A 24,251-nucleotide genomic window follows, 5' to 3' on the forward strand; every position below is an offset into this window, starting at 1 on the left:
TATACTGTATATTACCTATTTAACAGTTGGTGCTTACCCCTACCCCTCTGACCTTCTGGAAGGTAGAAACTGTATCATTATTCATCATGGCATTCCTAACATCTAGAATACTTAGTTGAAGGGAAGGATTTACTAACTGTTGTGTGGGTAAGTGGGTTGATGGTTGGTTGATTGTCTGGTGGATGAACTGATAGATTGAAAGTAAAATTTTTCAGGGACTTTGCTGGTGGTCCAATGGTTAAGACTCTGCACTTCCACTGCAGGGGGCATGGGTTTGATCCCTGGTCGGGGAACTGAGATGCTGCATGCTGCTTGGCATGGCCAAAAGAAAAGTAAGAAAAAAAAAGTAAAATTTTTCAGTTGAAAAGGAATTTGGGATTAGTCAGCCCAATCCCCTCATTTTTGGAAATGGGGCAACTGAGGCCTATTGTCTTACCAGACATCTATTGAGTTATTAATATGGGCCAGTTTTTATGCTAAATGATTTGCAAATAGTCTTAAACTTAATCTGTATTATTATTTCTATTTTTACAGGTGAAGAAATCAAGATTTGGCCAAGATCCCATAACTAGGTGGTGGGGAGTTGGAACCCACTATGACCGAACTCCAAATTAATACAGTGTTTGTAGCCACTTATATAATAATGGTAAAGGCATTACTTTTTTGCTCTGTTGTATGGATAAACACCCTGAGGCTGAGGGAATAAGGCAGCACACTCAAAGGATACACACTTGGTGGAAAGGATCAGAAAAGGAAACAGAAACATAGAGAAGCAGAAAAAGTAAAATCTCCCAAAATAAACTTGAAAGGAATTAAAAATAAAAGCAGAAGTTAATGAAATAGAAAATAAAATTGATCATAATAGTAGCTGGTGTTCAAAAAGAACAATAAATAGACAGCAAATCTGAGGAAGAAGAAGAGAGAAAATATCAGAAGTAAAGGGAACGCATTACAGATATGAGGGACGTTGAAAACAAGTGAATTATTTAGCGTAACCTTATAATCTTTTTTTTTTTTTTTTTGCAGTACGCAGACCTCTCACTGTTGTGGCCTCTCCCGTGGCGGAGCACAGGCTCCGGACGCACAGGCTCAGCGGCCATGGCTCACGGGCCTAGCCGCTCCGCGGCATGTGGGATCTTCCCGGACCAGGGCACGAACCCGTGTCCCCTGCATCAGCAGGCAGACTCTCAACCACTGTGCCACCAGGGAAGCCCTATAATCTTGAAAACTGACTTGGACAATTTTTTAGGAAAATATAAATTTAAAAAAATTGGCTGAAGAGTTAGAAAACATTAATAAACTGATAATTACAAAAGAATGCCTGGGCTTCCCTGGTGGCACAGTGGTTAAGAATCTGCCTGCCGGGCTTCCCTGGTGGCGCAGTGGTTGAGAGTCCACCTGCCGATGCAGGGGACATGGGTTCATGCCCCAGTCCAGGAAGATCCCACATGCTGCGGAGCGGCTGGGCCCGTGAGCCATGACCGCTGAGCCTGTGCGTCCGGAGCCTGTGTTCCGCAGCGGAAGAGGCCACAACAGTGAGAGGCCCGCATACCGCAAAAAAAAAAAAAAAAAAAAAAAAGAATCTGCCTGCCAATGCAGGGGACACGGGTTCGAGCCCTGGTCCGGGAAGATCCCACATGCCGCGGAGCAACTAAGCCCATGCGCCACAACTACTGAGCCTGCGCTCTAGAGCCTGTGAACCACAACTACTGAGCCCGCCTGCCACAACTACTGAAGGCTGCACGCCTTAGAGCCTGTGCTCCACAATAGGAGAAGCCACCGCAATGAGAAACTCATGCACCACCGCGAAGAGTAGCCCCCACTCACTGCAACTAGAGAAAGCCCGCACACAGCAACAAAGACACACGCAGCCAAAAATAAAAATAAAATTAAAAATGTAAAAAAAATAAAATTAAAAATGTAAAAAAAATAAGAATGCCTTATGTATCCCAGACAAAAGTCACTAGGAACAAGGCATAGAGGAAAATGGAGTACTTTCCAACTTTGAAGGTAACATAACCCTAACAGAATCTAAACAAGGATAGTGAGGAAAAACTTACACCTCAGTCTCACTTATGAATATACATGCAAAAATCCTAAGGAAACTAATGAAGCCAGCAGTGCATTTAGAGAATAATGTCATAACCAACCTGGGTTTATCCTACTAGTACGGGATGGGTCAGCATTAGACAATATAGTAATGAAAATTTCCTACATTAATAGATAAAAGAAAAACTATGATCTTAATTGATACTGAAAAAGCACTTGAAAAATTAGCATCAGGCTTCCCTGGTGGCACAGTGGTTGAGAGTCTGCCTGCCGATGCAGGGAACACAGGTTCGTGCCCCGGTCAGGGAAGATCCAACATGCCGTGGAGCGGCTAGGCCCGTGAGCCATGGCTGCTGAGCCTGCACGTCCGGAGCCTGTGCTCTGCAACGGGAGAGGCCACAACAGTGAGAGGCCCGCGTACCGCAAAAAAAAAAAAAAAAAAAAAAAAATCTATTACTGATTCAAAAAGAAGAAAATAAAATTCATATTAAGCAAGTAATAAAAGGAAGTTTGCTTAACTGGATGAAGGGTATCAACCAGAAATAAACAGCATGCTAATGTCATAGTCCAGGTTATCTGCTATCATTCCTATAATTCAGCATTGTTTTGAGAATTTTGGACACAGTATAATAAGCAAGATAAAGTATGAAATTGGAAAGGAAGAAATTAAGACATGATAATTGTATGCCTGGAAAATCGAAGACAACTAAAATACCATTAAATATTAGAATAAAGAGTTTATTAAAATAAGCTATCAGAGCAACCTACAGAATTAAGATTACCTATATACTAGATATAATTAAATTTTAAATGTAAAGGAAGATCTTGTTCACAATAGCAATGATGGCAAAATATCCTAGAAATTAACCTATCAAGAAGTGAATGAGGGGACTTCCCTGGTGGTCCAGTGGTTAAGAATCCGCCTTCTGATGCAGGGGATGAGGGTTTGAGCCCTGGTCAGGGAACTAAGATCCCACGTGCCACAGGGCAACTAAGCCTGTGCACTCTAGAGCCTGCGCACCACAACTAGAGAGCCCATGTGTCACAACTACTGAGCTCGCGCACTTTGTAGCCCACGTCACAACTAGAAAGAAGGCCACGCACCATGACAAAAGATCCCACGTGCTGCAACTAAAGACCCGAAGCAGCAAAATAAATATTTTAAAAATAAATAAATCTATTTTTAAAATGAACAAAACCTATGTGAAAAAACATAAAACTTCATTTATAGATGTTACAGAAGATCCGAATAAATGGAAAGATAACCTGTGTTCCCTACATGAGTAGGCTCAGTACTGTAAAGATAACGATTCTCTTCAAACTGTAAATTCATTGCACTTCAAGTAAAAATTCTAATGTAATTTTTAGTGGAGATTGGCAAGATGATTTTAAAATTTATCTGGAAGAATAAATGTTCAGTATTAACCAAAACATTTTTGAAAAAGAACTACTGAGTACTTACCCAAATACATATCAGAACTGTAAGGCTAGAGTATTTAGAACACGATAGTATTGGAACAGGACTGGACAAATAGGTTAGTGGAACAAACTAAAATCCTGAAATAACCCCCTGTTTATGTTTATTATAGAGGTGGCATTTCAAATAGAGAAATGAGGGCTTTTCAGAATTTCCATATACAAAATTTCAGAAGAATTAAACATATTAAAATAAAGTGTTAGAAAGAAATGAGAAAAATTGTTTTATAAATCTTAGGAAGGCCTTCTTAAGCAAAACAAGCCCCACAGAAAAATAGTTTACTATATAAAATTAAGTGTTTATGCTACAAGATACATTACCATAAAGTTGAGACCAGAGATAGGCTTAATGTTTATTGTCTTCTAACAATTTAACTCAGTGATAAAGAGTAAGTCAATAGGGGCTTCCCTTGTGGCACAGTGGTTAAGAATCCGCCTGCCAATGCAGGGGACATGGGTTCGAGCCCTGATCGGTAAGATCCCACATGCTGTGGAGCAACTAAGCCCACGTGCCACAACTACTGAGCCTGCGTGCCACAACTACTGAAGCCCGTGTACCTAAGAGCCCATGCTCCGCAGCAAGAGAAGCCACCACAATGAGAAGCCTGCGCACCTCAACGAAGAGGAGCCCCCACTCACCGCAACTAGAGAAAGCCCATGCGCAACAACGAAGACCCAATGCAGCCAAAAATAAATAATAAATAAATTTATTTTTTTTTTAAAAGGGTAAGTCGATAGAAAAATTAACGAGCAAAAACCATAAAAATACCAAGAGCATATTACAAAAGAACAGATATTCACGCTCAATAGAGAAAGACTGCTGTTTGTGCATCACAATGATAAAAACTAAAAGATTCTGGATAATGAGTTTTGGAAGAGGTTGGCTAAACAAAGCACTCTGAAGATCCTGCTGGTGAAAGGCTAAATTGGAGTGACCCATGAAGGACAATTTGGCAGTATCTGTCAGAATTCTAAGTACACATTAACCTTGAACCAGCAACTATTCAGTTGTAAAATCTTCAAAAATAACTTACTCAGCTGTATGTAATAGGATAGTCATTGCAACACTTTGTAAATAATTAGGAACTTGAATATACATCAGGGAAAGAATAGCTAAATAAATTATGCTATATTCATATGATGAAATATTACACGGGGAGAAATGCAGATCTACATGCGTTAATCAAAATGGAAAGGGTTGTAGATAGACTAAATGAAAAAAGAGGCAGAAGAATACATACGTGATGTCATCTGATTTCAAAAAACTACTTTTTAAAAGAATTTTTTTTCAAAATTTGGTAAAGATCTATACTAAATTGTTAACTCAGTGGTTACTTTATAGAAAAAGAAAGATATGAAAGGAGACTTTATTTTCTATACTTCTAGTATTTTTTAATTTAAAAAAAAATCCTAAATAAAACTATAAAAGCACAGGAAAACATGCACTGTCACATAAAGCAAAGAAAGATGACTTTACGAAGTATAGGGCTTCCCTGGTGGTGCAGTTGTTAAGAATCCGTGTGCCAATGCAGGGGACACGGGTTTGAGCCCTGGTCTGCGAAGATCCCACATGCCGCGGAGCAACTAAGTCCGTGCATCACAACTACTGATCCTGTGCTCTAGAGCCCGTGAGCCACAACTACTGAGCCGTGTGCCACAACTACTGAAGCCCGCACGTCTAGAGCCCGTGCTCCGCAATGAGAGAAGGCACAATGAGAAGCTCGTGCACCGCAACGAAGAGGAGCCCCCACTCGCCGCAACTAGAGAAAGCCCGTGAGCAGCAACAAAGACCCAACGCAGCCAAAAATAAATAAATAAAATTTTAAAGAAAATTCCATTGAAAAGAAGAAGAAGAAGTATATGGGCCAAGATCGATTAAGAGGCTAAGAAAAGCACACTGGTTTTGGCAAGGAGTCATTGATAATATTCAGGAGAGCAATTTTAATGAAATAGGCAAGATGTAAAAACCAGATTGCACGGGATTTCAGGATAAGTGAGGGACTGACTATGAAGGAAGTTTCTCAAGTGAAACAGGTTTCAGAACACACTAAAGTGGGCATCTCAGCATTCCAGAGACTCAAAACCCTTTTAAGTAGGAAGCTTATGGTTACAATGAGTAAAATTGGCTAGTCCTCCATCTCTACCTCAATTTTTTCAAAGTGGGGTGATAATCAGGTTGTTCCTCTAATCCCCTGTAAAACAGCTCTTTCCATCTAGTTCTAGAGGAGGGAGTAGGACCAACTCCAGGACAAGAATTAAGTGGATTTTGGTAACTGTCTCTACTCTTTTCTGCCTATATACCCTCTTGCTTCCCAAGCATTCTTTCTTTCCCTTTGGTGCTCTCCTCTAATCCCTCACTGGGGCACCATGGGTGCATTTTTGCTCTTATTGTTTAACTTGCTCTTCCCCACCTGCCCAACAAAGTGTTCATTATTTCAGAGAGCTGACCCCATGTAGGAGTAGGAGGAAACTTCCTACTCCTACAGTAGAAATTCAGGCCTTTCTTGACACTAGTCTGATTTTCCATTTCTCCCTCCAGATTACCTCTTTGGTCAGCTAAATCTTTCCATTTGTACACATGCTTAGATGCCTCCTTATATCTTCCTGAATGTTTTGTATAAACCCCTCGAAGCATTCGTTAGATGTTAAATAGGCTGTAAAGAAAGACAGCCAGGAAAATATAACTAGAATCTAAAATTGTCTATTTTAGGTTAAACTATTCCGTGAGAATCTTTAAGTTTTTTTTCTTTTTTTAATATCGAAATATAGTGAAATATATGTAAGTCTCAGGTGTACCACAGTGAGTCACAATTTTTAAGGGCTATATTCCATTTATAGTTATTATAAAATATGGGCTAGATTCCCTGTGCTGTACAATATATCCTTGTAGCTTATTTATTTTCTACATAGTAGTTTGTACCTCTTGATCCCCTACTCCTATCTTGCCCCTCCCCCTTCACTCTCTGGTAACTGCTAGTTTGTTCTCTATATTTATGAGTCGTTTTCTTTTTTGTTATATTCACTAGTTTATTTTTTAGATTCCACATATAGTGATATCATACAGTACTTATTAAATTTTAATATATATAATAATTAGGTCCTTATTTTTCTCCCCAAAGCTTATTTTACTTTGAGCTTAATAAAAAATTCCTTTGTAGTATTTAATGGAACCTAAAAGTTGGATGTTTAAAAGTAGGTAAATTAAGTTGAAGTCAGAGAACATTGTAAAGAGGGTATGAACGATGAAATTTGTAGATTTTAATACAATATTCCTTTTATTTCTTCTCACAAACTTCAACTCTTACTTCAAAAGACAGTTTTCCAGGGACTTCCCTGGTGATCCAGTGGTTAAGACTCTGCGTTTCCACTGAAGGGGGCGTGAGTTCGATCCCTGGTCAGGGAACTAACATCCACATGCTGCACAGTGCAGCCAAAAAAAACAAGACAATATTCCAGCTTCCCTGAGGCTTCCTTTAGTTTTCTTTGCTATACTCTCTTGTGTAGAATAATGGTTCTAGTTCCTAATGGTATGTATTTACTACTTTTCCATTTTTTTAGGGGCTAAAATTAGGTGTTGCTGATTTCTAGGTCATTTGTCAGATCTAGCTGTTTATTATAATAGAATTAACTATGGAGCTTTTTAAAATTGGGATGTAATTGACATAAAACATTAGCTTTGGTGTTTAAAAAGCTATGGAGCTTCTTAAATATTAGAAGTGTCTCTGAATGAGAATCTACTAAATAAGACTCTCGAGATAAGCAATCTCTTCTTAGCATTCACTGTGATTCTAATGCACAGCCAAATTGGGGAGCACACTTCTAAATCAATAACCGACATCTACATCAAACAAAAACTAGGAATTCTCAATTTCAACTGCAAATACCTATGAACATCTCAGAGAAATACTGTCCCTCCGCCATTCCAACTAAATTCTTTTGTGCTATTGATAGTATCTCCTAGCTCTGAGACTGACCTATCAGTCATCTGTCTTCAATCTGTTTCTTCAACAAGTTCCTTTAAAACGTTAAGTACTAACATCTCTCCTATTTGTCCAACTACAATTAAATCTCTCCAGTTAAATTTCAGAGATGAGCAGCTTTTATTGTTTTGTCACCTCTCACCCATACTCAACTGTTCTTCAGTCAATTGGGGATACGTTTCGATTTTTCCGTATTTCATAACTTTGTTGACTACCTATTTAAAAAATTTTTTCCCATTGCTGGTTTTATTTTACTTTTTTCTTTTCTTTTTTTTTTATATGTTGGGGGTAGGAGTTTATTAATTTATTTATTTATTTTTGCTGTGTTGCATCTTATTTCTGTGCGAGGGCTTTCTCTAATTGTGGCAAGCGGGGGCCACTCTTCATCGCAGTGCGCGGGCCTCTCACTATCGCGGCCTTTCTTGTTGCGGAGCTCAGGCTCCAGATGCGCAGGCTCAGTAGTTGTGGCTCATGGGCCTAGTTGCTCTGCAGCATGTGGGATCCTCCCAGACCAGGGCTCGAACCCGTGTCCCCTGCATTAGCAGGCAGATTCTCAACCACTGCGCCACCAGGGAAGCCCTATTTTACTTCTTTAATTGTGCTTATTTCTCACCTCTCCACCTATAAGTCTTTAAATGTTTCCCAAATACCCTTGGTACACTTGTAGGTTTGAATGTTGCCTTCCTCTTGATTGTGACATACTTTCAAGCATTTGGTAAAAGCTATGGATGGTCTTCCCCAAAAAAGGCACAACAGGAAGTTTTGCCTACATTTTTAGATTCAGACCCCAGCATTTCTTCCATGATATTGTTCATGTATATTCATATGTTGGGGTATCACATAATGTGTTTCTCTTTCAGTGGACACGTTTTCTCACTCGACCTCTCTGTAGCATTTGCTAATCTCTTTAAATTTTTATTCACTTGATTCTTTAAACACAAAGGCCAACCTTAGATGCATAAAGGATATCACCTCTGTTTAAAATTTCTAGTGGCTGCTGTGGTCATCAGTATAATACACACTCCTTAGCATGACCAAGACTCGTTCTATTCAACATTACTGGGTTTTAACCATATAAAAACACATGAAGTGTTTTCGAGCCTTCAATTTTGCTGCTTATTCTTCATAGATACCCTTGCCTCCTACCAATGTGGACTCCACTTCAATTTATCCTCCAAGACTCAAATACCACCACCTCTATAAAGTCTTCCTTAACCAACCTCCAGGTAGTTTGGTGTGCCTATTATCTTAGGGTATTTTTGTAAATTGCAGAAATATTATGGAATGAAATGAAGCAAAGCCAGGTTCTCATTCTTGTTCTACAATTTTATAAGTGAATGATTCAATTTCATCTGTAAACTGGGGATACCATCTACCATTTAGAATTATTTGTAAGTAACAGAGGAAATATATGTAAAGAGTTTGCCAATGCCTACCATATAGTAAGTGCTCAACACATTTCATTGTTTTACATGCCTATCTCCTCCAACAGATGGCAGAAAGATTAATCTTGCATCTCAGAGTGCCTGGCTCATAGCAGGTGCCTCATTCATGTTTTCAAGAACAGAGTGATGAAAGACAGGAAAAAGAAGTCACTTTCTAAAGGCACTTAAGAAATAAAAGAGATACAAACTGGAGTTTCTTCATCATTCTATTTATTACATGTATGAATATTAACATCTCATGGCATCCATCTAATTCAGTCAAAACAAAGGAAAAAATGTTAACCATGTTTCAAATTAACATTCTTACAGATCCCCCTGTAACTTAAAATAGAAATATGTTCATCTGCTTTAAGTTATTTGACAAATTTGAAAAATGTCATTAAAAAAAAAAATCACCTTTAGTACTTAAATATATTTGTTAATCATTTGATGGCATCAGTGTCCAAGTTCAAGAATAAAAGTTGCTTCATTAGATACTTTTCAAAAATGGACATCTGGATGGTTCTCTATAGCTGGAGATATATATATATGCAAATATGTCCTATTTCATTTAAAAATTTTTTTCAAATCTGGCTTTTCAATTTGAGAAAAGTCCTGCAGTGCTCTCACAACCCCCTTTTGAAGGATAAAACTAACTCAGACTTTGCTTCTTTAATCATGGGAAGCTCCTGGAAAAAAAAATCTTATGTTGAAATTGCTGTTTAATTCCATTTTCACCCAATAAAAAGTACAGAAACACTGTCTTTATTTGATGGTGTGCATAAATATTACACTCCATGGATAGCAAAAATATTTTTTATTTATAATTTACAGTTTCACAAGTGAAAATCATACATTTTTACACATACAATTTCATTTTGTTAAATTTGCACACATCTACAGAACTTTCACACAACAAGCACCTGAAACTGTGCAGGCAGTAGGAAATGCAAATACTAAAATGTATTTATTAACCAAATGATAGCTGAAGGCCCTGCCTCAGCTAGACAATTTATATAGATATGTCTATATATACATAAAAAATTCACCTTCTAGTTTTCAACAGCAGCTTTTATTATTTTTTTTATTTAAAAAAGGAAAACATACCTTTCTCATTTTACTTAAACTGACTCGACTGTGTCATTTTCTGTTTTAATTTCAGTGGCTGTTGCTATGCTTTCCTCTGTACAAGCTGGTGGAGTATCAATCCGTTCTTCCTTAACTTTGGGACTTTCACAGGGTTCCTGCAATTCGTTTTTGACAATGTTCAACATAATGTTCAAGGGATTTTCAACTGGTGTCTTGCTGGGAGATGGTGTACAATCAAATGAAGATGTCTACAAAACGAAAAACCCTTTAAGTACTGATTAAAGTTCACAAATATCACATTAAATGACATTTAATTTTATAAGACCCTTGTATGGGCAAAGAAACAAATATATACCAAACGCAACTGAAAACCCTGCTTTCCCACAAAACATGCCATAAAGGCAGCCAATTAATAAAATGTATATTGAGGGACTTCCCTGGTGGCACACTGGTTAAGACTCCACACTCCCAATGCAGGGGGCCCAGGTTTGATCCCTGGTCAGGGAACTAGATCCCACACGCATGCCACAACTAAGAGTCTGCAGGCCACAACTAAGGAGCCAGCAAGCCGCAACTAAGGAGCCTGCTGGTTCAATGAAGGAACACACATGCCATAATGAAGGAGCACACAGGCTGCAATGAAGGAGACTGCCTGCTGCAACTAAGACCTAGCACAACCAACTAAATAACATAAATATAAATAAATAAATAAATAAAATCTATATTGAGCATTTGATATGTGCTTAGCAATGAGCTATGGTAAGAAAAGCAGTAACAAATATAATGACAAAAGAAGCTGATCAATGATTAGACACGTTTCTATATTTTAATCCCAATATAACCCCCTACATATATCCTGGGATTTGTTGCTCCTTATTTCAAATACCCTAAGGACTTTTTTTTTTTTTTTCCCCGGTACGCAGGCCTCTCACTGTTGTGACCTCGCCCGTTGTGGAGCACAGGCTCCAGATGCGCAGGCTCAGCGGCCATGGCTCACGGGCCCAGCCGCTTCACGGCATGTGGGATCTTCCCGGACTGGGGCACGAACCCGTGTCCCCTGCATCGGCAGGCAGACTCTCAACCGCTGCACCACCAGGGAAGCCCTACCCTAAGGATTTTTTAAAAATCCCTCAAAACCATCAAAACATCCTACAAACTCTAGTCTTTTGATGACCTAAGTATATCTTCCAAACTGCCCCTTGAACTTGTGAAACAAATATTATTTGAAAGTTAAGATGTTCCACTGTTTGGTTTAAAAAAAAAATGGTCACTCTACAAATATGAAAATTTGAATTTACAAGGTCAAGAGACTGATTTTTTTTGTATTTCATGTATGATAATTTAAAAATTATTCCTATATTATATGGCCGAGTGGAGTAAGCAGTAAATGCTACCCATAACTTTTAGAAAATTATTCCCATCATGAACCTTCTCATTCTCTAGGTCTAGTACTCTAGTAGAAGACATCATCAAGATTCAAATGAAGTGCATGCAAGGAATGATACAAAAATTTCAAAATTTAAATCAGACCCTATCAATCTAGCACCAATATTTAGTGAACAACCTAAATATTACATCAAAAGTAAGACAGCTCAACACATCAAGATTAAAATTAAAATGTTGCCCAGATGCAAAAAATAACTGAAAATAAAATTTATCAATGTAAAGAACAAACAGTAACCAAAAAGAACTTACATTTTGATAATCTTCATAACATGACGGATGATAAATCTGAAGCAAAAACAAAAAAGTAAGTAAGTATTCACATGCATATTCATTTCTAATGGACTATTCTGGTATGATTTTCTTTTTAAATTTAAACCAGAGATAAACTATCTTTGGAAAGGCAACGAAAATCATTTGGTCACAAAAACAGATAAAAACAAAATTTTCATCCTGATTTCCCTTAAAACTTCCTTTATATATTTAAGTAGATAACATGGTATGTTAAGACAGAAACAGTTTTGATGATGAAATATAAATTCAGAATCAAAATAGTGTGGTTAGGCAGAAAGAAGACTAACTAGACTCAGAAGATCTAGTCCTGGATTTATCATTAACTAGTTACGCAACCTTTTTTATAAAATGAGTACAGGACCAGATGATTGCTAAAATGCCTTCCAACTCACACACTCTCTCTAAAGTTCAATACCTTAGAAATACCACTTCTATTAAAAACCAAAATAAAAATACAATTAACACTTTTCTTTCAAAGTAGTGAGCTACCCCTATAAAAATTTTTTAAAAAATCTTAATACTTCCTTTTAAAGTACTTCATAAAGAGCTGAAAATTACCTTTCCATCTACTCTAATAGCATTTTTTAAATGCCACTCCTCCTCTTCTTCATCCCAGTACTGTTCAAATTGTTCTTGACAAATTTCACAACTCTAAAATAGAACCATATAAAAATGAAGTTTACATAAGAGAACACACTTAATGCCATTAAGTAAAAATACAGAAACATTTTGTTAAGTGGAGAAAAGAATTTAAGAGTTTTCTGAAAATTTAAACAATGTTCAAATATATAATACAAAGTAAGATCTAAGGATTTCGCATTCTTCCATGCAAAAATAGTTAACATTACACAGCTCCTGGTCACAGATAAATATGTAGTAACTACAGCGGTTATGAAACCCAAAGCCAGATAACAAGAATAACATTGAAGAGTAAAGCTTACAAGAAGTCTCAAAATCATTAAAAGAGGGATGTAAATAAAGTTATATTTATGATTATTTACTTAAAGGACGTGAAAGGCATGACCAGAGGTAGAAAATTGAACATTGTTCTTTTACCTCAACTGCTCCTGCTGGTCCAGCAGGTACACTTTGGAACTCCTTTTCTTTAGCAGCCTCCTGAGTTTTGAGCACAACTTCTTCGTGCACCTTTTCAAAAAACTGGCTCTTTGCACGTTCTTCCAGATCAGCTATTTCCTCAAATTCTATCCAGTCCTTAAAAAGAGTTAATTTAAAAAGAGTACATTCATTTGTTTCTAGACCCTTACTGAACACCTTCAATACAATGCCATTTAAACGTAAGAGTACTTTCTTCTACAATATGCTTTAATATTGATTATTTAGAATTACACCATCTCTTTGAGCCCCATAACTAATAGACAACATAAAGCAACTAATGAACAATTAAGATCTTAACGTTAACATTCCTTTAACTATAGAATTACAACTACTAATGTAAATAAGATAAATTTCATGCAAAATTTTTCTTTTTTTTTTTTTGCGGTATGCGGGCCTCTCACTGCTGTGGCCCCTCCCATTGCAGAGCACAGGCTCCGGACACACAGGCCCAGCGGCCATGGCTCACAGGCCCAGCCGCTCCGCGGCATGTGGGATCTTCCCAGACCAGGGCATGAACCCGCATCCCCTGCACCAGCAGGCGGACTCTCAACCACTGCGCCACCAGGGAAGCCCCAAGCACAATTTTTTACCAAAAAAAATCAGTCACAGAACCTTGGAATTTTAGAACTAGAAGAAACCTGTGTTCTACTCTTAATTTCAACAAAAAACAAATACATACTCTTCAAAATTTTTTTAATTAAAAAAACCTTTTATATTCTAAGGGTCAAATTTTATTCAAAAAATTCACTAGTTACTGCTCAGCAATTACTTAAACTAATATACTTTTTTTTTTTTTTTTTTTTTTTTGCGGTACGCGGGCCTCTCACTGTTGTGGCCTCCCCCGTTGCGGAGCACAGGCTCCGGACGCGCAGGCCCAGCGGCCATGGCTCACGGGCCCAGCCGCTCCGCGGCATATGGGATCCTCCCAGACCGGGGCACGAACCCGTATCCCCTGCATCGGCAGGCGGACTCTCAACCACTGCGCCACCAGGGAGGCCCTAAACTAATATACTTTTGAATGATATAATTTAAAGGCTAAAAGACAGTTCAGAGGCACATGAATTACTTACTGTTAAACTGTAGTACCAACGTCTATGAGTGACTTTTCTGCTTACATCTTTTTCAGTTCTATTTTGTCGATAATGCCAGTCCAAGTGATCTGCATATACATCTGTCTGTGATGTTGTGAACCTCATTCCACAAGAGTAACACTGAATACCAGTATACAGTCGATTTATAACACTATCATAACGTCTGTTTTGAAAAATACAGAAATAATCTTTAGTTTTGATACTGTGGCTGACTTAATGGCCTTAAAAAAAAGGCAGTTATAAGTACTTCAGTTTTCCATATTTTGATAATGGTTAAGCCATTATTATGTGACAAAATAATGTTTCAGCCAACAGCTGGCTAAAAGAATTAATATCCAAAGGTCAATAATATTCTCTAGTAATGTGTCAGTGACTCTCTTTACCTTAACTTTGGTTAATTTTGGAACATGGTGTCTACCCTCTTATCAATAGGCCTAGCCCAGTTACTTATTTCCTTCTAGCTAATAATGGAATGATCATCTGCTAACTAATAAGGCAATAGTTGGCCTGTTCTTAGAGTAATGTCAATATCAGGGTGGATATGGCAGAACAATTAAATTTCACCTCTCCAGATCTTCGCGGTTTTAAATAACTCAACTGTCCCACCCTGATGTAAAGAATAGTGAAAGAGGTACAGAAGAAATAATAATAGTATGGGTAACTAAAAAGAAAAAGTAGAAGACTAGTGGGAAACTGAAGTCAGCAATAATCAGTTTTTTTAAATTCTGGGCTCCCTATCCGGAAAGAAATAGGTATGCAGAATAACTAAGTGAATAAACAGTGCAATTATTAACCCCAGAAATTTTTTTTAAATAGTAGAATAAAGCAAAGCACAGTACATAGTACTTTGTATACCAGAAAACAAAATATTTAGAGTCATAATATTAATACTGAATAAAAATTTAATGAGAAATGGCTTTATAACTATATGGAGGAGAGTTGGGAGGACTGTAGAAGAGCTACCTAAATCTTCACTTTCAGGAAGTCAATAAATTGTCTAAATGGGATAAATCAAGAAATGTAATAAATCAGAAAACTATGTATCTTTTAAGAAATAAAGAAGTAAATGCCAAGAACCACAGATAAAAGAGTTAAGAAATGGTTGCCTTCAGGTAAAAAGTAGTATTAGGAAAAAGGCATGCCATCTTTTACTATAAGCCTTTACTGTAAGACTTTCATTATAAAGTTTTAACTATGTGAAAAGTATCACTTTGAGAAACATTGCCTTTAAAAGGGTGAAACCCGTATAGCACAGGGGACTACACTCAATGTTTTATAATAAAAGAATCTGAAAAAGTATATATTTATATATATATTATATATATAAAACAATCACTTTGCTGTACACCTGAAACTAACACATTGTAAATAAATTATGCTTCAATTAAAAAAAAAAAGATGAAACCCATTAGCTGTTCTTTTATTTTTAAAAGTACTCATAACAATATAATGGATCCATAAAGCAACTGTAAATGTTTTTTATATAATATAGGCAATAAATATTTATGAAAATATATGCACCAAATGTTAACACTGGTTATCAGTAAAGTGGAAATTGTAGGTAATTTTATTTTCTTCATTTGTATTTTCTATAAAATGAAAAAATTTTTAATTTTTTAAATACTAGACTACAAAAACCTCATTTTCTTAACTTCAAAAGCATGAGAATATCAATACAGAAAAAACAGTGATGATTAAGAGAAAATAGAGATAAAAAGGAAAACATGAGTGATTACTAATACCTAATCCTTAAACTCCCTATACTTGCTATACTAAACAGAGATAATAAAAAATAGAAATCTGGGGGTAGACTTCTGGCCTAAATACTTGTGCAGCAAACATATTTAAAAAGAAGATAACAGGCTTCCTTAAGTTTATGTTATGTATATCTTACCACATTAAAAAAGGGAAAACAGGCTTCCTAAATTTTAAAAACAGTGAGAGGGGTAAGACGAATAGCACTAGTGATAATATCCACTGTTATTAAAGTCACCGTCCATTCTACCTTAGAAAATTAGATTACATACTGTTTCAATTCTTCAATTGTAAAATTGGTAAGATCTGGAACGTCTTGATCTTCATTTTGATCTTCTTCCTCCTCAGCAGGGGGCTGAGCAGCAACTTCATTTACTTCTTCAATTGAAAAGAAACACAACAAATATCTCAAAACCAGTTTCCATGTACTCTTTATAGGGGAACACTATAGTGTATAGCCCCATCTTGCCTATTCAGTCCTCCTGATCTTAGGTTTACTGGCCAAGGAACCTAAGACAATTCTTTATTTTGATAAGTGATATTAGGTCTGGTCTCTTAAAAGTCAATCTTCATGAAACTCATCAACATTCTAATTATTTTTTATAAGCTAAAATAATACAGAATAACTAGAAAAAGTCTGCACATGGTGTTTGCAGGAATGTTAGTTAACTGAAACAATGTCCACTATAAAGGTAACAGTTCCTTGTAAGAAAATTTTTATTTCATTATAAACCAGTTATATAAGTATACCTAAGAATTCAATCACTGTAAGAAATTTTATCATAGAACACATCATTGTATCATATCATACATCTTTATAACTTAATAAAGCTTTGTGTAGATGAATTACAGAACCATACTTACGTGTTGTAGCTGAATCAGGCTGGGACAATTTGAGAATTCCTGTTTTTAGCAGTTTTGAAAACAATTCATTTACATCCACCTGACTGAGATGATTATCAGGATATGCCTTAGGAAGGACACCTTTAAAAAAATAACACTCTTAAAATAAAAGTAGAACTTAAAGATGCAAATTATAGTAAGGATTTTTAAAGTTGCTTCAAGATATCCTATCAACATTAAACTTAGTGAAATCTTGTTAAGATCAGTGTAATTACCAAAAGCTCCCCAAAAGTGAACTTTGCATTTATGTCAGCAAATCATGACCTCTTAAAAATATATTCTAAGACGAATACTGAAACCCACTAATACTTTATACAGACATACGTGTTACCTTAAAAAACCAGTATTACCCACTGTTGCCCAATTAAATCCATGCCAAAGAAAAGCAGAATACTGAGGGCAGAGAGCTTCGTGCTCCCTTCTATGCAATGCAGCACCACACCTCTAGGTCCAACTTTTCACCCTTCCAATTCCCTATTCTTCACCTAACCATATTGGGAAAGGTCATTTTGCATAGATGAAGTAGGCTAACATCTCTTAGCACAGATTTCTAGGGGAAAAAAATACCCAGAACCTAAATGGAAGTACTCCTGCCCAGCCCCCCAGCTCCCCCACCTTCCCATAACTACCCAGGGGAACTAATGCAGGGAGATGAGCCATGTGGCTCAGAATATTCCTGCCCCGCTGACCCTTGCTCAATTACTGCCCTTGCAAAGCAGTTCAGGCTATTGCTGAAAAGGTGTCAGGCTTACTAAAGCTTCAAAAATCTGAATAAATGAAACAAGGATAACAATCTTTTCCTTAAGCTCACTGGTGAGGAATCAATCCAATTCCATATTGTCCTAAGCACTAATTTAAAAATTACAATTCTTTAACTCAACTATAAAAACAGTATTTTAATATATTTGTATGTCATTATTATGCATCTTATTTATCACACCTCTAGAAAAAAGTTCTGAATCACTAAAAATTCCTCTTAATGGCAGAAATTCAATTTGCATCCACAATACAATACATAATCTTCTGCCCTTAACCATTGCACACTCTTTATACTTAGCACGGTGCCTTGTATACAATAGTCTAATTAATGTCTGTTGAAATGAAATGTCTGACTACATGAATGAATAAATCAACCTCAACGATCAATTACAACAGCCACTTCACACAACAGTTTAACATTTACCTTTCACTAGAATTAGCTATTTATATGTCTAAGAATCGTAACTAGCTAATCACATGTCTTCCAGCAGCCAAGTTTAGTGATCAAGACCATGAACTATGGAAAAAAAAAAAAAAAAAAGAGGATGAACTATGGAACCAGACTCCTGGGATTCTAACTAGAAATTCCACTTTCTAGTTGTGTGACACGATCAAGTTACTTGTCTGTGTCTGTTCTCTTTACCTGTAAAAGGGTAATAATAATTGTTCCTACCTAAGGTTGTTATGAGGATTAAATGAATTAATATTTGTAAAGCACTGAGGTGTTTGGCAGTATATATAATATTTGTTTAAAGAAAAACAGTCAAAGTGAAATAAGACAAAAACAAATACTGTACAATATCACTTAGACGTGGGATCTAAAAAATACAACAAACTAGGGAATATTACAAAAAAGAGGTAGACACACAAAGAACAAAAACATACTAGTGGTTACCAGTGGGAAGAGGGAAGAAGGTAGGAGCAATATAAATATAGGGGGTAGGGCTTCCCTGGTGGCGCAGTGGTTGAGAGTCCGCCTGCCGATGCAGGGGACACGGGTTCGTGCCCCGGTCCAGGAGGATCCCACATGCCGCGGAGCGGCTGGGCCCGTGAGCCATGGCCGCTGAGCCTGCACGTCCGCAGCCTGTGCTCCGCAACGGGAGGGGCCACAACAGTGAGAGGCCCGCGTAATGCAAAAAAAACAAAAACAAAAAAAAATAAATATAGGGGGTAAGGGATTAAGAGATACAAACTATTAGGTATAAAATAAACTCAACGATATACTGTATAACACAGGGAATAGAGTCAATATTTTATAGTAACTATAAACGGAGCAAAAGCTTTAAAAATTGTGAATCACTGTATTGTACACCTATAACTTATATAATTTAAAAAACCACACAGAAGAAAAAAATGAAAAAAAAAAGCCTCCTAAAGTAATGGAAATAAAAACAAAAATAAACAAATGGGACCTAATGAAACTTAAAAGCTTTTGTACAGCAAAGGAAACCATAAACAAGATGAAAAGACAACCCTCAGAATGGGACAAAATATCTGCAAACAAAGCAACTGACAAAGGATTAATCTCCAAAATACAGAAGCAGCTCATGCAGCTCAGTATCAAAAAACAAACAACCCAATCCAAAAATGGGTGGAAGACCTAAATTGACATTTCTCCAAAGAAGACATACAGACTGCCAACAAACACATGAAAAGATGCTCAACATCACTAATCATTAGAGAAGCACAAATCAAAATCACAATGAGGTATCACCTCACACTGGTCAGAATAGCCATCACCAAAAAAATCTACAAACAATAAATGTTGGAGAGGGTGTGGAGAAAAGGGAACCTTCCTGCACTGTTGTTGGGAATGTAAATTGATACAGCCACTATGGAGAACAGTATGGAGGTTCCTTAAAAAACTAAAAATAGAACTACCATATGACCCAGCAATCCCACTACTGGGCACATACCCTGAGAAAACCATAATTCAAAGAGAGACATGTACCACAATGTTCATTGCAGCACTATTTACAATAGCCAGGACATGAAAGTAACCTAAATGTCCATCGACAGATGAATGGGTAAAGAAGATGTGGCACATACATACAATGGAATATTACTCAGCCATAAAAAGGAACAAAATTTAGTTATTTGTAACGAGACGATGGACTTAGAGCCTGTCATACAGAGTGAAGTAAGTCATAAAGAGAAAAATAAATACCATATGCTAACGCACATAGATGGAATCTGAAAAAACAGTATTGATGAACCTAGTGGCAGGGCAGGAATGAAGACACAGACGTAGAGAATGGACTTGAAGACACAGGGTGGGAAGGGGAAGCTGGGACAAAGTGAGAGAGTAGCAGTGACATATATACACTACCAAATGTAAAATGGCTGGCTAGTGGGAAGCTGCTGCATAGCACAGGGAGATCAGCTTCATGTGTTGTGAAGACCTAGAGGGGTGAGATAGGGAGGGTAGGAGGGAGGCTCAAGAGGGAGGGGATATGGGGATATACACATACATAATAGCTGACTTTGTTGTACAGCAGAAACTAACACATCATTGCAAAGTAATTATACTCCAATAAAGATTTAAAAAATAAATAAATAAAACAATACTCTGAGCTGCATGAAACAAAAAAAAGCTTGAGACACTTTCAGGTTTTATTTGATTTTCTGTGCATTTAGAAACAGGAATAAGAGGTGATTCTCAGAACAGGTTTGGAATTTCATAATCAGGTACCCAATGATGGTGTCTAGCTTATCAACCAAGTGAACAGCTGTTTAACATTTATTTTATTTTTAAAATTTATTTGGCTGTGCCAGCTCTTAGATGCGGCATGCAGGATCTACTTCCCTGACCAGAGATCGAAGCCGGGCCCCCTGCATTGGGAGCGCAGAGTCTTAACCACTGGACCACTAGGGAAGTCTGAACAACTATTTAGAGGAAAAAGAAAAAAGTCCATAGATCCTGCTACACTATAAAGCCCTTAGAAGGATAAACCTTAATAAAGTCATCCTAGCACAATGCCTAGAATATAGCAAGTGATCACTATTTGTATGGATGAATAAATGAACATGAGTATATTCACTACTAGGAAAAGAGTGTTTTTACTTTAAGTTTTGAGAAAAAACCTTACAGAAGCCAAATATTGAACACTCAATACTTTTCATATCTCTTTAAGTAAAACTTGAAGAAGGAAGGCGTATCTAACATCTCATTCAATAACCTCCAACCCAGGAAATAAGATGTGATTTCCTCTGTGACATTGCTATGCCTTGTATACATAAGCACCTCAAGGTTATAAAAGCAAAAGAAAACATGCAGGTTTTGTATATTATCTCATACAAAGAAGAGCAAAATTTGCAGTTGCTGCACGCTATCTCAAGCTACCAACTCCAATACAACAAATCCTCTACTCTACAAGAAAAACTGAGTTCTAAAGGGAAATACACCAATATAGCACTTCACAAGTTACACGGTACTTTTGCATATACTATCTCATTTGATAATCTGGGAAAAAAAAAATTTCCTGGCAAATCCTGATTTTTATCATATGCTATCTGCAGAGGAAAAAACTGAACCCCAGAAAGGATATTTGCTTATACTCCACCTACCTGTAAAGTAGCAGAGTGGAGATTCTAACCCTGGTCTTCTGACTTTAGACCCCAAATATTCAGTACTTTCCTTCCCTTTTCATTATAGTGAAAACAAAAAATAAGAATACTAATCCTAATTGTCAATCTAGCAATTAAAAATAAAACGTTTTCAAATTAATTGAGTGAGCTTCCTGTGGTGATACAGTTTAATACTTACTGTATAAACTAGAGCTTGGCTAGGACTTCCCTAGTTACCTCAGATCTTCTGGAAAACTCTCCAAATTTGTAAACTTAATAGAGCCATGCTACAGCATGTTTCTGAAGATGGCTGTTTTAATGATTCAGAAATAAAGCAAGTACCACTACAATTTGGTTGAGTTAGCTCTCAATATATTGACTTTACAGTAATTTTAGTTTATATACTTCTCATTTTTCACATATTAAAACTAAAACTTTTTTTTTTTTTTTTTTTTTGCCTGCACCGCACGGCTTGAGGGATCTTAGTTCCCCAACCAGGGATTGAACCCGGGCCCTTCAGCAGTGAAAGCATGCAGTCCTAACCACTGGACCACAAGGGAATTCCTTAAAACTTATTTTTAAAGCCCCCGTATCTACTATTGTTATTGTATCCATAACAATATTGTTAAGCCTCACCCCATAGATGCTTATCATGGGCATCTAGCTAGGAAATCCTTTTAACATGTTGTATACAATTATTACTTGAGTGCCCATAAAGACATATGAATGAATCAGCTTATAATGTGATGTCTGCAGTATTCACTTAATGTTTATTGGAACATCACACACACACAAAACAAAAATTCAAGGTATCAAGTAATTGATATTTCTGAGGTTTGTCATTTACTTCATTTTACCTAAATACAAATGTCACATTCCTACCCTACCCTCTAGCTTCCACCTACTAGGTCTCCTTCCCTCTTTTTTGTGGTCTACAAGTGCTGGCTAACCATCTCTAGTTGTAAAGGGGATTAGTGTGAATATACATCAACAATGTAAACAAACTCATAAAGAAAACAAAACATTCCAGTCAGATTAAATTTCTCTAAATTGCATATGCCCTCTCAAAATTGTCATTTTCTAAAACTGACAAGGCAGCTACTCAATCAAACAATAATTGTCTTTTGAAAAACACAAAGTTCAGAAATTACATACCTGAAGGATTCTGAACAAATGCTCCAGGATTTTGTGGATGAACTGGCAAAAATTGTTGTCCTTGGCCAAATGCTACTGGCTGAGCAACACCAGTCAGAACCTTTAAGAGAAATCTTGGTTTTAAGAACATCTTTTCTATATTTTTAAGTAAAACTTTAACATTCAAATTACGTTAATATATTCACAAATATCATGAGGCCTGTTTATGATAATAAAAATTTACAAGTGTAACCTGACTAGGTCACTTCACTTCTAGGCTTTCTATAAAAAGGAACAATAAGACCTTCCCTTATATTTTTCACAGAATTATAAGAAATTGATAATGGATGTGAAGGTTCTTTGAAAAGTTTAAGATACCATGCAAACATAAGGTAGCCAAAAACTAGCTGTGTGACCTTACACAAATCACTTTACCTTGCCAGTGTTTTCTCTTATTTTACAAACAGAAATCTGACATCCAGCGATGTGACCTATACACAATCATAATGGCCAGTAAACAGCAAAGCTGAGGCCAGAACTCGTGACCTAACTCCTTTACACAGACGTCAAAAGCCTGCTTTAATTAACAATCTGAACTCCTTTATGATCATTCTGTGAGCCATCAAACTGAGTTACAAAGTAGACTGTAAAAGATTTTAAAGGAATGTTAAAAAATAAAAGTCATGAAACAAGTACTGTACAGGCATACAATTATTGTATTTGTAGTCAAGAATGAGGTAGGACTTCTACATATTGCTACTATATAAACAAATGTCCATTTATAAGCCTTGCTCAGTATCCTGTGTGAACCTTCAGTGGTATGTATGCATAACAAAAACCCCAACAGTTCTTTATAATGTAGGAACAAGACTAACTCAAGTCCCATTCTAGAGTATCTTGTCAATTAAGAGTATCATTTCTCTTAAAAACATACAATAGAGTATAAGTCTAACTAAGGAGGCCAATTGTTTTCCCAAACCACTGGATATGGACAGAAGGCTGCTTTCTATCCATAATGCTTCTAACATGCTTTTAAAACCTTTCTTCTTGTTTTACACTTTCTTCCATGCAATGTTACTGGCATAAAATAAATCTGTCCTAGTAAGAAAGTGTCACTACCCGGAAAAAAGTAAATTTAGCCCAGGAGAATTTCAGCAGGCAAGCAAAAGTAGTCATTAATATCAACTGAATTAACCACAAATTATAAGCATATTGCTTTAACACTATTTCAATAAGCATTTTTAAATGTATGCAGAACAAGTAAATATCAAACAACTGCAGTTGACTGGAATGACGGAAAGGTGGTGAAAAGTAGGAAGAGAGGAAGAAAAAGAATTACAGACTGTAAAAGCATGGGCAATTTGATTTTCTTGTTTGTTAACTCAGGCTAAGGAAGTTCTTAATCGAAGAACAGTCTATAAAATCAGCTCTATGGTTACTATAAAGCTCATCATGGCTCAAAAGTTGTACAATGTAGCAGAGGTCTATGAAACACACACAACTGTATTATACTTTAATACCTTTGAAGCCAAAAACAAAACAAAAAACCCCACAAAACAAAAAGACATAATGAGGAGGCTATGCATATGTGAAGGCAAGGGGTACATGGGAAATCCCTATACCTCATAGCTCAATTTTGCTGTGAGCCTAAACTACTCTAAAAAATAAAGTCTATTAAAAAAGAAAAGATTTGTTGGCGGGGGGGGCGGAGGATTGAGATTGAGAGGGTTCTCTAGATCCTGGAAGAACTAAGATCAATTTTGGATTTAAACTGCAAATTTTAGCCCCAGAAGACTCATCTCACTTTCCTAGCAGGTGGGTTTTTTGTAGTTTTTTTCTTTCTTTTTTTTTTTTTGCGGTACGCGGGCCTCTCCCATTGCGGAGCACAGGCTCCGGACGCGCAGGCTCAGCGGCCATGGCTCACGGGCCCAACCGCTCCGCGGCATGCGGGATCCTCCGGGACCGGGGCACGAACCCGTGTCCCCTGCATCGGCAGGCAGACTCTCAACCACTGCGCCACCAGGGAAGCCCAGCAGGTGGGGTTTTGAAGTACATTAAAAACTGCCCCCCACAAAAAAAACTTACTAAAAAAATTAAATTTTAAAAAATCCTTTCCAACCTATAAACTATATCCTTAAAACCTTCCTCAAACACTAGAAACATTAAAAATG

At 36.9% G+C, this 24,251-nt stretch overlaps 1 protein-coding gene across 3 annotated transcripts in view; it reads right to left on the reverse strand.

Annotated features, from left to right (window-relative positions):
• Positions 1-9,164: 9,164 nt before the first annotated feature.
• Positions 9,165-24,251, reverse strand: part of PCF11 (PCF11 cleavage and polyadenylation factor subunit) — a 28,086-nt gene continuing 12,999 nt past the window's right edge. For 2 of the 3 annotated variants that reach the window (XM_060104372.1, XM_060104370.1), the window contains exons 9-16: positions 22,102-22,201; positions 16,582-16,701; positions 15,990-16,095; positions 13,942-14,125; positions 12,812-12,967; positions 12,314-12,406; positions 11,714-11,749; positions 9,165-10,266 (exon numbers count right to left, since the gene is read on the reverse strand). In XM_060104372.1, the coding sequence (XP_059960355.1) occupies positions 10,051-10,266; positions 11,714-11,749; positions 12,314-12,406; positions 12,812-12,967; positions 13,942-14,125; positions 15,990-16,095; positions 16,582-16,701; positions 22,102-22,201 (1,011 nt within the window). In that variant the 3' untranslated portion in view covers positions 9,165-10,050. The remainder of the gene's footprint in view (positions 10,267-11,713; positions 11,750-12,313; positions 12,407-12,811; positions 12,968-13,941; positions 14,126-15,989; positions 16,096-16,581; positions 16,702-22,101; positions 22,202-24,251) is intronic. The other variant, XM_060104371.1, reaches the window with a different exon arrangement.

The sequence above is a fragment of the Mesoplodon densirostris genome, chromosome 7 (genome assembly GCF_025265405.1).
Source record: "Mesoplodon densirostris isolate mMesDen1 chromosome 7, mMesDen1 primary haplotype, whole genome shotgun sequence".
Taxonomy (NCBI): domain Eukaryota; kingdom Metazoa; phylum Chordata; class Mammalia; order Artiodactyla; family Ziphiidae; genus Mesoplodon; species Mesoplodon densirostris.